Below are 15559 nucleotides of genomic sequence, written 5' to 3'. Positions count from 1 at the left end.
TACCTTATTGCTTTATATTTTAGGCATAAATGTCAAACACAAAACATAAGAAATGTTCATTGATCTTTAATATTGCAACATTTGGTACAATATTTCCAATATAAGTGATCATATTTATAGTATTATAGTATAGTAAACGTTATAATAATTCATTTATGGTGCAAAAATTTGAACAATATTACAAAGAACAAGGCTTTGTATCATGATTTTTAATTCCAGTTCAGTGTAAATGTATAACGTTTATCATAATTATTACACATGTCAACAGTTTTGCATTGCACCCTGATTATATGTATTCACAAGATAGTGTTCACTGTTTTCCGCACAGAAATTATACATGAAGCTTATACCGTAAATAGTTTTACTACAAAAAGAAAGCTTTTTCCAGTATGAAAAATGAATCTGTTCATACTGAAATACTCATGTTTATTCAACATCAATATCTTTATCGTCCGATGACTGGCACAACATCTATGTTTGTTATGCTGACATTAAGTGAGAGGTGTTGAAACGATCTCCTTTGTGCAAAGGCCAACATTTCCGTCTACCTTGTTAAGGTTGATATTGCTATCTCTAGAAATGAGTTCATTTCAAATAAATAGTTCACAAATGTATTTTTGGGTGAGGATTTTTTTACCTAACTCAATTTAACATGTAGCCACTTTCTGCGCATACAAGAGGTTGACAATTTTAAGTTTGGACAGTATTTTTCACAAATTTATTGTAGTCTACCATATGGTTGTATTTGATTAAAACCACAACATACAGGTTTGTCTTTCGTGTAATCCATTGCGACGAACACACACAGACGTTTTTTTGCTGTTTCTATAGTTGAGTGAACAGAATCACATTCCATTTGAGATTGTCCTGACAAAAGAAACTTGTGACAAAGGGGTTTGAGTTGTGGTAATTGTAGGTGTGAACAGAAAGGATGACGTTACCTACTGGTTTCTGTTTTGTCAGAGATGTACACAATCTCTTGCACATAACCTTTTTAACAAACTTACAAAGTGTTTTTATGAGACATGTAGCTACCTCGGAGGAGTCTCGTATGCACTGGGTATTGTTCCAAAGGTGACAAAATACTTGTTTATTTCACAACGAATAAATGGTCAAATGGTCACATAGTTTTATACAGTAGTCTACCTCACTGACTTATGAAAAGAGAGTTGCAAGGCCTAAGCACTGCCTTGTGAGTCCAACGTTTCAACGTACACACTACTGAAAGCTTTTGCTCTCTCTCTCTCTCTCTTTGACCTTTTCCGTCCCTTCTATTTCATTTTCTTTATTTAACTGAAGTTCTTCGTATTCTTTGGTCAAATTTTCATTAGTACTACCATCTGCTTGCTACCTTCTATATAATTCACACACGAAACATTGGTCCTGTTTTGGCTTGTAGAAACAAAGATTGTAAGATTGTAAGATTGTTCTTAACATTTTGATTTCACTGGAACTGCGGTACCCTATTGGCTTGTTTGAACAGAATGTTCACTGGTTTGCAATATAATGTTACACTGGTTTTTCCTTCTTTCTGATACATCATCAGTTATAAATTCATTTTATCTTTCTTTTGGTGCTCTGAAAAAGCAGTTTCCATCCCCACGGACGTTAGCTCGCTTATGTTCATTGCTGACAAGAAAGTTATCCAGTCGTGATGTGTGACTGTCGTACAATTGTTTGCATTGTATGTAACGTTATACTTATACTCTTTGCTCTTTCCAAGTGGCGCTAATTATTAATTTTATTGTCTGTTTGCATCTCTTATTTTGTGAGAGTGTTATACTGTTCATTAGTTTTTGATGGACATCTCTCTATGTTCTTTCCCGCTTCTTTTATTCGAGTCTTCATTTGCTAGATCTTGATATGTTTCGGAATTTTCTTCCATGATTTTTCTCGCTAAAACCTCTGTTTTCCGTTTATTATTTCCAAATATAGTCTCATTTGCTGTATCAGTGGAAGTAAAATGATCCTTGCTTGGTTTGTAAGTTTCATCAAGATCAATGTCATTGTAACCTTCTTCACTTGGATCTATTCATTTTAATTTGACGGGTTACCACAGTCCTTCACACCTTTGTATATCTGTTAATGAAAAATCATCTTCAGAATTGGAATTCTGTATAGCAGGCTCGTCATGAATAGTTCTTTTTGATGTTATAGTATCTCCACATATTGAATTTTGTGTAATTCCACTTTAATCAGCTATTGGCGTCGCAAAGTAGATGTCCTCATCTTACTATGCAATCTTACTGAAACATAATTTTGTTATAATAACTACCTTACTATTTTATAAAACATATTTAGATATATATTACGCTAAATACACATTCCATATTACATATCGCAATGCAAAATTAGAACGGATAAATCCAAAATACCATTACTTTACAGACAAATAATACATTCAGTTATATTCAACGCACCCCAAATAAAGTTATAATCATTATTACTTAATTTTGTTTTGAAGGTGACAGAAAACAATACTTACACAGTTATGGTATCCATATCTCCCTTCTTAATCTTCTGTCCTTATGAACAAATTACACTTCTCGAATGTGAAGTCAACAACATCTGGTGTTTCTTATCCCACAAAAAGTAACAATAACCAACCGTACACTTGTTACCTGATATCAACGTTATCAGTGTTAATTAGTAGAAAATTGTGTATTGCTATCAGTACCTACCATATAAACTTCTATTATATTGTAAAATGTTAACATTTTAGTCTTAATAATTTACGCAAAAAAGAACCATATGCCACTTTGTCACTTATTGCACACTTTGTAAACTTATTTAAGTTAAAATCATTTTATGCAAGAAGGTACCACAAGTCGTATGGCTCCTTTTTACATCGCAATATGTACCTAATGCTTTAGAATCATCTTATGCAATAAGGTACCACATGCCATAAGGCTCCTTTTTGCATAAAAAAAATAATATATAATGTGTTAAAATATTTCAATGCAGAAAGGTACCATGTGTCTTATAGCACCTTCTTGCATACACCAGATGGCATATGGTACCCTTTTCCACCAATCAAAAGCACCAATTTCACTTGGTACCAAACTGCACGAACTCATATCTCAGTCAATATTCAATATTCAGGGGAGATCTTTTTAGACAAGGTAGAAAAAAGTTATTTCTAACTAAAAATAGTGAAAAGTCAATTTTGGTCAAAATGTTGTTTGGTATCTTTTTGCACCAATGGGACGAAATATAAATTTCAAAATAAAACTGATTTTAATATTTAATGAATTCGCTGATTTTACGTTGGGGTTAAATTGAAGGGTCGGATAACTTGGAACATGCTCTTCTAAGAGCCAAACATTATACCGGGTTTGTGTGTACACCATCAACAGTTTGGGGGCTCTCATCTCATGAATTATTTTGTTTTGTTTTGCCATACTGATGATTTTTTTTGAAAATGAAAGTCAGTTTATTATTTAAACATATTTTAATCTTTTTCTAATTCAATCCGAATCTAGTTTGCTCTTTCAGTTGGATCCCACGACGTACCAATGAAAGGACACTCGGTATCATCAGTGGTGTGAACGTGTCAAAGATGGTTTTAACTAAAACAAGGCCAGTGCAGCCAAAATATATACAGAATACATATAAATACTAAAAAGTAAATATCGGATGTAAAAAGGTGAAATAAAATACAAGTAAAATGCCAAAAACATTTAGAAAACAACTATATTTATAAAGTACGTACAGTTCCAAAGAAGACAACAAAACACAATGGACCTAAGAAGTAGAAAATACACAGTTACAGAGTTACTTTGCATCCGGCCTCAGCATTTACATTAGATTAGCAACCTGCACTTCATGTTTCACATCTGGAATCGATGATATTTGCCTGAGTATTTGTTTAACTCTATTAAAAGGGGAAGTGGTCGCTGTTTTAAGTTTGCGAACGTAATAAAAAGGGACGTTATGATTAATAAACGCCTTACCATGATCGACAAGCGTCTGAAAGTTCAAAAATCAAAACAAACGAAGTGCATTCATTATTTTTTAAGATAAAAAAAAGAAATTCACCGAACAACATAGGAAGGAATTCATATTTTATAATATTTTGTAGTTTGAACTGAGTAACAGACGTAAATCAATGAATTCAACAGAATGACATCAGGCACAACCACTCCTTCAACTCTTCGAGCTTGCAAGAGTTAATCTGTTACTCATGTTCTAAAAATAGATAAATAGATATTTCCATTTAATTCTATTTATACACTGGAAATTTATATTAAACACTCCCTTTCCAGTGAACACTGACTCTTAGCACTTTAGGTAGTGCAGGAATATATTCAAAATGGTGAAAACATTGAGTGATATTTCCTTGAACTTTATTCAAAATAATCTACACAAACTGGATGATGTTTGTAAATTACCAACTGTCTACAAAGAATTATTACTGGAACAAATAGCTTGGCACGATTTGTTAACAGAAAGCTATGTTCCACACATGACCAAGCTTTTCAGCAAGTCATTGACAAAAATTAATTTCTACAAATGTGAACAAATTAGTGATAATCTCTTAAAAAGTATCGCAGCATCTGAATGCAAACTGGAAAGCTTGTCAATCATCAAATGTTTTGGCATAACAGGTAATGAAATTTATTTACTTATTAAATGGAAAATTATATGTATGTGGTGTTTTTATAAATCTTATTTATTTTCATAATCTATTATTAGTCGTCCAGGCTAACCATCATTAAAAAAAAGAGCCTGGACGGCATTTTAGAATGACTAAATCTATTATTGAAATGTCAAAGTGTGTTTGGTCCTTGGGAATCTGCAGACATGTGAACCCCTCTACCAATCTACTACTATCCTGACAAAATCTACCACTTTTGAAAAAAAAATACCCTGAAATTGCATTTTTTGCAAGGTTAGAAAATTGTCATAATGTCACTGCATTCAGCTTGTCACACATTGCAGGGCAGAGATTAACATCATGATCCTGCCAATTATCATAATCAGTGATTATTAGTCCATTGTTTTCCTAACATCTATAGAAGGTTTACAATCAATTGGGGATTGTTTATAAGGTTCAAAGGCTATATTTGATAAATAATTTTCAACCAGATCAAATATTTGGAGATAGAAAACAAATTGCTGTATATGTTTTCAATAATATAATTATGTTACAACAATAAATGTTGCTTTTGTTAAAAGTAAGTAATGCAAGTATATCAAAGATTTTTTATAACTTTTTGAAATTCACTTCATTAGTCTGGGCCTCTTTTTCAGATTCAAGACTTAAGTGACTATGGACGCATACTATATTATTGATCTAGTTAATTCATTTTCTTATCTTAGTACAGTGCATTTGCACAAGGGTGTCAAGCTTGGTCTTAACAGTACTATCCATGGTTATTTCAAAGAGCAAAGCTTAGTTCTCAACTAACTTACTTCAATGTATCCTACAGATGATGGGGTACAAGCTATTACCAGAAATCAGACAGAACTCAAGTTATTGAGATTGAGAGGGATGAAACAGCTGACAGACAATGCCCTGAAGTTGGTGTGGTCAGAGAATCTTATAGTTGTTGACTTAAAACAAAGCAGTGGAATCTCATTCAAAGGTAAATATTTGTTGTAATCATTGAAGTAATTGATTGTATGAAAAATTACTGGTTTTGTAAAATAGTCTGCCTTGTAGGAGTTGACATCATGGCAGGGAAGAACAGGTTAATTAAGGACTTGTAGTCGGTCTAAGCTTAATTAATTACCTCTCGGGTGAAGCTTAGTTGTAATATGTTTACCACTTTCTCTGTCTTGTAGGGGTGGACACCCTTGCAGGAAGGAACAGGCAGATCAAGGAGCTGTACCTCTGGGGTGTAGCTGAACATACCCATAGGTCGAGGTCGCACGAGGAGAGGATGCACGCCTATGTGATCAGCCTTGCCTACCACCTTGGACCAAGTCTGGTATGTATATAGATATAGCATTATTCTATATATTTGTCTTGATTGCAACGGAAACCGATAGACTATAGAATCAAGCTTGCATCAGTTTCCAAAATCAGCAATGCATCCAATAAGGCGTGGGTTTACAAAATGTAAGCAAACTGTTTCGTTTTGTATCCCTGTTGCAACGCAGCCATTCACTGCAAACAGGGAACCAAACAGCAAGCGTTCGCCGCATATGCTTTAACTGAATGCATAGCTTGCTTTAGCCTGTGTTTTTAATGGTGCTGGTATCCATAATTTTCCCTATGAGAAACTGTAAGAATTTTTTTTATTATAATTGTTAACCTCACTCCCAAATTTCTTTTACCTTTTGTTCCAGCTAGAATGTATATTTTTACTATTAAGTTTCTCATTCAGGAAGTGCTGGACACCAAGCTTAACCAGATGTGTGATGAATGCCTTGTCGCAGTGGCCAGTTACTGTCCGAACATGCGCATGTAAGACATATCAGGAGTTTAAGTTTCTCTGTCTCCAACGGAAACCGTATGTTTCTCACAGAAAAAATCTCGGGGATTTTGCAGAAAAGTCTGTTTCATCAGAAAAAAAATTGCAGTGAGGCATTGTCATTATATTAAGCCTTGTGTCTTTGTTGTGATGTCTCACATTTAAGCTAGTTTCCAGACATTTACGCAATAATTGACTCATTCCAAGACCAAAAAAAAAATTGTCAAAACAATCAATCTGTGAGAGGGCCGAAGTGTAAATTTTAAAAACAGTTGACTTTTGTACTTTGTACACATACTACTTGGTACTATGCCAAAATGCTTGTATGGAGCAAGTCACATGAACTATTTTTCTCAGTTAAGCAACTGATAAAAAACCTTTCATTTACTTGTGATGATTGGTCTTAATTTTCTTGCTAATACCGGTAGATTTTAAAGTTTGTTTTTTGAATGGTTCAATTTTTTATTTTAGCCTCAATCTGCATGGAAGCTCAAAAATATCAGGACAGGCGTTAACAAAGGTAATTTTCTTAATTGACTATGATTCTGTCTTTTGTTATCAATTCCATATAAATGCTGTCATCCATACACGTTTATTGCTAGGCATACAGTCTGTGGCCCTTTTTTTGAGACCACTGGCCTATTCAGGCTAGCTGGCAAGTAAATGTACTAGCCCAAAACAACTTTTACTAGCCCAAACATATTTCAGTTTTCATTTGCATTTATAGTAAATAAACATTCAAAATAACAGAAGTGACAATTTATTTTTGGGGAAGAGTTATGTTCAGTTCACAAAAATGTTAAGCAAATTTTAATGAAAATATAACCCTAAGATCTATTTACCTCTAAGATCTACTAAGATCTTTATTAAAACAGGCACCTTTTGTTTTAGTTCAGTATAGGCTGCCCCGGCCTGAAGGTTCTGGACCTGTCATTCTGCACCCACCTGTGCAGCCCGCCTGATGTTGAGGCCCTATGGACCCTGCCAACATCGCTGACCGACCTTTCACTCATTGGTATTCTCCTAACCGACACACAGGCGAGTACATTTTTACAAAATAGTTTGAATAATAATTATGATAAATTATACAGTATGTTTTATTCAATGTACCTGTTTGGTTTGAATAAGTTATCAATTCTTAAACTGTTTGTGTTTTGCTAATCAAATTCATGCTACTGTAGAATGACTGATTATGATGTGAATTATAAAAGCCAAAAAGTTGGAAAGTTTTTAATTCTCTATTCTATTCTGTTGTATTCTATAGCATTCATATTACACTCTTTTTTTTATTCCTATCTATTTCCTCCTCTCTAGTTCATCCCATTCTGTTCTATTCCATTCTATTCTATTTCTTTCCATTGTATTGTAATTAATATTTCATGTTGTATTCTCTTTCTCCATTCTGTTCCATTATCCATTCTGTTCCATTCTATTTTATTTCATACTGATTTATTCAATTTTATTATGTTCCATTTCATACTATTCTATTCCATTCTTTTCTTTTCTTTTCCATTCCATCTTATTTTATTATTTTATGTTCCATTATATTTTGTTTCATTTTATTCAATGCCAATTTTTGCTCTATTCCAATCCACATGTATTCCATTCAATTCCATTCTACAGATCCTGGTGGAGTGTCTCCAGAGACTACGCCGTCTCAAGTGCGTCAAACTGTGCGGAGTGCCAGCCCTGAATGATGAAACACTTGCTCAGGTAGGCAATAACAACCAACACAGAATGGTTCAGTTGCAAGGAGAAAAAAAACAACAACAATGAAACAGAGAATAATTGATTGTTTCAGTGTAAGATCGTAATATATTTCACCGAGTGAGCACCAAAATTTATATTTCATGAGTGGCATGGCCACGATTGAAATATCCACCTTGGTGTTCACAAGCTGAAACAAATTGCTATATTGCTATAACACTTTTTTAGAAAACACGCCAATTTGTATGCGCACGTACCATCATTTTGGAAATGAAGTCATTGTAATTGTGTCCCAGCCTTGTGCATGCTTACATTTGATTTGGAACCGGGCTTGAATTTTGAAACAGGGAAAAACATCAAATTAACCTCCACATTTGACTCGTTTTTTTAACTTAACAACTGAATTCAGAAAATAGGAATCTTCATATGCAACTTAGAATTTGTATAAAAATACTCAATGTCATTGTTCTGGCTGAATAATATGTTGTTCCAGATTATTAATTTTATATAGGTCACAGAAGATTTATATTTTTACTTTTTATCTTTTACTTCACATTCAAAATGAGATAGAGACTTATATTTATTGGAAAATCAGACTCCTTATTGGACAATGATCTGGGACAAAATATGCTCATGGTATCAATGGAATGCTCAAAGTCAGGATTACCCAGAGAATACCCACTTGTCCGGCTTGATGACCACAAACCAAACTCACATGCCCAATGCCAGGGATCAAACCCAGCAGTCCTCGCCGAGAAGCAAGTGCACTAACAATCATTTTAACTGGACAATCATATGTTCATGCTAACTAGGTGTTGTCTATCGTTCATGGACTTACCTACATTTTGTATTGATATACAATATTTTTATATACTTTTAAATTATGGTGTCCACACTTTTTTAATATACATGTACTCAGTTCCTCATTAGCAATGATTCATTTTCAAATCTGCTGAATTGCGTCCTTTTCACTAGAATTTTTCATAACCATGGACCATATTAAAGTATTGTCTTGTGCGCATATCACTTTAAGGCAATGATGCACATGTTTAAGAATATTAAGTCCTCAGGGAAACAATGAGAAGTGGAATCGAGATTTGCAGCAAAATGAAAAAGTTGGTAGATGATTCTTGAACACAAAGGAGCAGGAGCAGTCTTTTTATCCTACCTCCATTGCAGGTTCTGGAACAGATAGGAGTGGAATCAGTCATTCATTATTCAACCTCAATTGCAGATTCTTGAACATATCGGGGCAGGCCTGACGTTGTTCGACATCAGTGGATCAGTGTCAGCTAGTCTGACGGACAAGGCCCTGGAGGCGGTCACACAACACTGCAGTTCCCTTGAGGCCCTGCATCTCAGCCTTATACCAAACATGACTGGAACAGGCCTACTTCCGCTGCTCAGGGACCCTGTCCGGGCCACCAGGCTGAAGGGTCTGGCTATCGGCATGAAAAAGGTAAGTAGAAATGATTTTTTACATAGACAGATATTGTGTTGATTTTTTTTTCCAAACATTAACATGACTGACCTTTAATTAAGAGACCCTGCCATTTATTCCAGACTATAGGGTGGCAGGAATTGCATGTTGCTAGTGATTTAATTTGGAGGAGAAAAATAATTTTATGAAATATGTTTCTTTTATAAATGAAAATTGAGAAAAATGAAAAACATTGCTATTCATTAGCTACATCACATACCTGAAAGAATGAAACCTAATTAAAGTAACAGTGTCTGGCCTGGAAGTTCTGTAAACAATTTAGTAAGAACCTTGTATCATTATATTGTATATTTTCCTGTCTATCATACAAGGTGCTGTCATAGGTTGTTACCCTGTGTTCTAACCTGAAGCATTCGTGTCTTTCATGCCATTCTGGCTCATAATTGACCACTTTGGCTGACAATTGACCACTTCAGCTGACAATTGACCAATCTGGTGACAACTCTGGCTCAAAATTGACCATTCTGAAGCTGACTTGACAGCCTTTGCACATTCGCCAACAACTTTCACAACAAAAGTATCATATTTGAAATAATGCTAGCCGTTTTCTTTTGGTAAAACATTTGCTTGTTATGTCACAGCTGTCATACGAGGTATTGTCAGAGGTTGTGGCACAGTGTTCTAACCTGGAGCGTCTGCACTTGTCCGGTGTGACGTGTGTGGACGATGAAATACTGACCACTCTTGCTCAAAACTGCCCCGGCCTAAGTCGACTGTGCATCAAAGGTTGTAGACTGGTATGCATAAGTTTGTTTTTATTTTTAGCTTTTCTGTGTTTTTATTAGAGATTCAAACAAATATTCGAATATTCGATTGAACGTTTGGTATTCAAATGTCAAAATTTGTTGATGAATATTCGATGTTTTTTGTTCAATAAATAAAATAATAAACTTTTTATTTAAAAAAAAATTGAATATGTAGTTACCTTGTTTTGTTATAAGGAACCGTGGTTTGGTAGACATAACATTTTTTATACAAGTATTGCCATACAGCCCACAGCTACATGCTTATACCACCTATATACATGTAGCCATAGTAAACAATCAGTAAAACGAATACAAAATTTGAAAAGAAACATTGTTAGACATTCATAACAGATTAAAATGGAAACTTTGGTCATTTGAAACATCGGATCACTCGAGGTTGTAGCTCGAGCCCCGGCTTCCTTGAACGATCACAGTTTTATTGTATTGGTTAAATTTTCAGGTGACGGATGTTGGAGTGTGTGAGTTGGCCCGCCACTGTTCGCTGGTGTCGCTGGTTGTGTCGGGTGTTGGCAGCCTGACTGATGCCTCCATATTCTGTCTGGCTAACTGTTGCCCACAGCTGGAGGAGATCTACATGAATGGCTGTGCCAATATCTCACCAGTTGCTGTCAGATATCTAAAGGTTAGCGATATATATTTATTATCTTTTGGCTAGTTTGCAAAAACAAATGCTTTCACCTGTGGCCAGTGTGCTCCAGCCACGATTTGAAAAGGGCAGGGTGCTAGGTCAGAAAGGGCACTTTTGATGCATTTAATGAGCCTTAATGGGGCACTTGCAAGGGCCCATGTTCAATTCTTATTGCATATATGTTGTAACTACTTTCAATACTAAATATCTTTACTGAAGTGTCAAAATTAGTTGTTTAAATATTATATATATTTATTATATATTTAAACTTATTTCTAAAAATAGAATCTGTCACACAAAGGGGTACAGCAGGGTGTAGTATGTAGTTAAGTACTATAGGCTCCATACAATTGAGATCTGTTATATTCTAAGTTATCTTATATTACTTAATTGAAGGCATTGATGCTAAAATCAGCTAGTATGAGACATAAATATAAAAAAATGTAAAATCTCATTCTGTGAGAGTGCAGCTTTAAGTGAATAACTTTCTTCAAAATCATTGTAAATAAAAAAAACTACTATCACTGTGCTTCTGTTGCCGTTTATTCACCAACTTGTTTTATGACTTTTCCAGGACTGCACTATACCGCGGTTATTTGTGGGCCATGCCACTCCCAATGCCGCACCAGACCAGCTGATGGCCAGAAACCTGGACACCGGTCAGTTCTGCAGGGTGGACAAACTCGTCTGATAATGGAAGGATATTGATATAATTTTAACAATATCAGGATAATGATATCAGGACATTGATATGACAAGGAAACATATTTGGGCGTGCAAGCCTTGAGCGCTATGTCCTTTCTGATCTTTTGTGGTTGACACTCAATACATGTGCCTGAACAGCAAGGACATGGATCCTGATTAACTGTCCTCAGGTCAAAATTTCTCACCAACCCCTGATTGGATAAATGCAAACAGACCGATGGCAGTGTGTACAGACCAATTTCTTGTTCTCCTTGTTAGGGCTAGTTAGGCCAGTTACATTAATCAACAGAACTCCAATTTAGGGTAATTTAGACCGACTTTATTATGTAAGTCTTTTAAGTTCACATGATAACAAGATGCTCATTCATTGTGGCCTATTATGATTCAAATTAATTGACATGTGACTTCGAATGATGGCGAGCTATTATGATTCAACTTTCTCGACCTGTGACTTCAAATCATGGTGAGCTATTATGACTGGACTTTGTTGACATGTAACTTAAAATCATGGTGAGCTATTATGACTGGACTTTGTTGACATGTGACTTACAATCATGGTAAGCTATTATGACTGGCCTTTGTGGACATGTGATTTATAGTCATGGTGAGCTATTATGACTGGCTTTTGTTGACATGTGACTTACAATCATGGTAAGCTATTATGACTGGCCTTTGTCAACATGTGACTTACAATCATAGTGACTGGCCTTTGTCAACATTTGACTTACTATCATGGTGAGCTGTTATGACTGGCCTTTGTCAACATGTGACTTATAATCATGGTGAGCTATTATGACTGGCCTTTGTCAACATGTGACTTAAAATCATGGTAAGCTATTATATCTGGCCTTTGTCAACATGTGACTTAAAATAATGGTGAGCTATTATGACTGGCCTTTGTCAACATGTGACTTACAATCATGGTGAGCTATTATGACTGGCCTTTGTCAACATGTGACTTATAATCATGGTGAGCTATTATGACTGGCCTTTGTCGACATGTGACTTATAATCATGGTGAGCTATTATGACTGGCCTTTGTCGACATCTGACTTATAATCATGGTGAGCTATTATGACTTGCCTTTGTTGACATGTGACTTATAATCATGGTGAGCTATTATGACTGGCCTTTGTCAACATGTGACTTATAATCATGGTGAGCTATTATGACTGGCCTTTGTCAACATGTGACTTAAAATCATGGTAAGCTATTATATCTGGCCTTTGTCAACATGTGACTTAAAATCATGGTGAGCTATTATGACTTGCCTTTGTCAACATGTGACTTACAATCATGGTGAGCTATTATGACTGGCCTTTGTCAACATGTGACTTATAATCATGGTGAGCTATTATGACTGGCCTTTGTCGACATGTGACTTATAATCATGGTGAGCTATTATGACTGGCCTTTGTCGACATGTGACTTATAATCATGGTGAGCTATTATGACTGGCCTTTGTCGACATGTGACTTATAATCATGGTGAGCTATTATGACTTGCCTTTGTTGACATGTGACTTATAATCATGGTGAGCTATTATGACTGGCCTTTGTTGACATGTGACTTACAATCATAGTGAGCTATTATGACTGCCCTTTGTCCACGTGTGACTTACAATCATGGTGAGCTATTATGACTGGCCTTTGTCGACATGTGACTTACAATCATAGCGAGCTATTATGATTGGCCTTTGTTGACATGTGACTTAAAATAATGGTGAGCTGTTATGACTGGCCTTTGTCAACATGTGATTTAAAATCATGGTGAGCTGTTATGAATGGCTTTGTTGACATGTGACTTAAAATAATGGTGAGCTATTATGATTGGCCTTTGTTGACATGTGACTTAAAATAATGGTGAGCTGTTATGACTGGCCTTTGTCAACATGTGACTTTTATATGACTTCAATCAGGTTTATGAGTAGCTGTCAATAACGGAATGATAATCCAAAGACCAATATATATTTAAAGATTGAGCAGATACTATTTATGTTTTCAGTCTTTCATTTATGTTCTGTTTTTATACCTTTCTAAAAGTGTACTGTCAATTTGTTAGAAATTTTATTTTGTTATATAGTATTATTATGAAGTGTTCAGTGCTGTTGTATGTATTAAAATACAAATAAATGTGCATGTATTCTTTAAAATATGTGTACTTTACCTATTGCTATTTGTTTTGAATAAAAAAAGAATTTATATTTCTGTTTATAAAAAAAAAAATGTTTCTTTCCACTTACCTGATCAAACCATTTTTTCCCTCTCAACCCTACAGTTTTATTGTTCTGGTGTGGATATTTTTTGTAATTTCGTAGAAAAAATGTTCATTTTTTTCAGTGAACATGTTAAAATTTGACAGTTTTATATTAAAAAAATTCTACAATAGTGACATTTCTTTCATGCTTTTCGATGAAATATGAAGTTTTATCAGTGAAATAACAACACTGAAAATATCAACTTTTAGAACTACTTTTAAAATACATTGTAGTTACTTCCCATAGATCAAAACTGAACACTCCACTTTGAACCAGAAAATGTTGGCAAATAAAGTATTTAGAATTTCGAGAAATGTTACACAAGTTTAAATAAAGATATATTTGGAAATTAAGAACTTACCGTTTATTTGAAAAATGGTTATCCCGTTTACCGCTCGTGAAATATGTTCTTATATGACACTTGTGAACTAAAATACGATCTTACTCTGAAATAAACAAATATTCTCTATGCCATGATATAGGTGGGCTTGGTATATAATCCCGGTTCTCCAAAAAAAAATGAAAAAGGTTATGCCTACCTACCTGTGCTAATTTCTTTTGGATATGTAAGTGGAAACAAAGAACGTTTTTGGCTTTATATGGATATATTTACATTCATCCATTGTATAGATTCATATTGTATAGCTAGCCAGGAATTATGATGTCATTGTTAATTTCAATTAGACAAGCGCGACGTCATTTAACCGATACGTTATAAATACGTATCAGCTATTCTTTTATACAAGGTAAGTAATACGGCTTTACATCATAAAGTCATCAATACATATTAAAATATTTTATCACAAGTTAAACAATAAGATGGTAGAGGAAATTATCTTATCAGTGCTATTAAATCAATATAGTAAGGCCAATCTTTGTGGACCAGAAACATCAATACTGGCTTATCTAATAAACTATAGACTACATTAGTTTATCCATAGTGCATATCTTGTTAACAAGGAGTGCACTCAAAGTGCACAAGGGTGTAAAATTTGGTCGTAACAGTACTGTATGTTGTCGGTATAATAGAAAAGGTCAGAACCAAATAAACCTAAATCCAACTATATGAAAATTAAAGGGCAATAACTCTGTGAAAAATCACCGAGAAAGAACTTGCAGATAATATGCGCATATCCTTTTTTGATTAAAGTTTCCTATGAAGTTTCATTGAATTCTAGCCAGTTGCTGAGAAATAGTGCAGACACAAATAAACCTATATCACTCTGTAAGGTAATTGAAGGACCATAACTCTGGGAGCAATCACAGAACCAGAACGTACTTAGTGATAATATATCATCTGCTCGTGTAAGTAGAGCTTTGTATAAAATTGTTGAAAATAGCCCATATCACACTATGAAGAATTAATAGGGCCATAACTCTTAATTAAAACACCAGCTGATAATATGCGCATGTCGCTTGCCATAAGGCCATCTAGAGCACAACGTCATAATTCCATTTGCAGATGAACTTAGCCTTTCAATGTCTTCGGAAGCGACGAGTGATCGTGGCATCGCACCAATCCTTTAATTTAATTTCAAATCGGGTGCATCATCTATAGCCTGTCAATATCGACTA

The 15559-nt window shown here is 34.7% G+C and overlaps 1 protein-coding gene across 1 annotated transcript; it reads left to right on the top strand.

Annotated features, from left to right (window-relative positions):
- The first annotated feature begins 3965 nt into the window (after positions 1–3965).
- LOC128210293 (F-box/LRR-repeat protein 2-like) lies at positions 3966–13627 on the top strand. The gene is made up of 11 exons (XM_052914551.1): positions 3966–4607; positions 5433–5588; positions 5788–5933; positions 6333–6412; positions 6891–6939; positions 7311–7457; positions 8043–8132; positions 9361–9585; positions 10209–10364; positions 10834–11016; positions 11597–13627. The coding sequence occupies exons 1-11, from the start codon at positions 4313–4315 to the stop codon at positions 11711–11713; spliced, it is 1644 nt and encodes a 547-aa protein (XP_052770511.1). The 5' UTR covers positions 3966–4312; the 3' UTR covers positions 11714–13627.
- Positions 13628–15559: the final 1932 nt, after the last annotated feature.

The sequence above is a fragment of the Mya arenaria genome, chromosome 12, assembly GCF_026914265.1.
Source record: "Mya arenaria isolate MELC-2E11 chromosome 12, ASM2691426v1".
NCBI lineage: Eukaryota > Metazoa > Mollusca > Bivalvia > Myida > Myidae > Mya > Mya arenaria.
This window is presented reverse-complemented; position numbering and strand designations above follow the sequence as displayed.

Bases quoted from the DNA above. Each gene is read 5' to 3' on its own strand.
- LOC128210293 (XM_052914551.1), top strand. From the start codon at position 4,313: ATGGTGAAAACATTGAGTGATATTTCCTTGAACTTTATTCAAAATAAT. The intron at 8,133-9,360 runs GTAGGCAATAAC...CCTCAATTGCAG, and splicing joins ATGATGAAACACTTGCTCAG to ATTCTTGAACATATCGGGGC. The intron at 11,017-11,596 runs GTTAGCGATATA...TGACTTTTCCAG, and splicing joins TTGCTGTCAGATATCTAAAG to GACTGCACTATACCGCGGTT.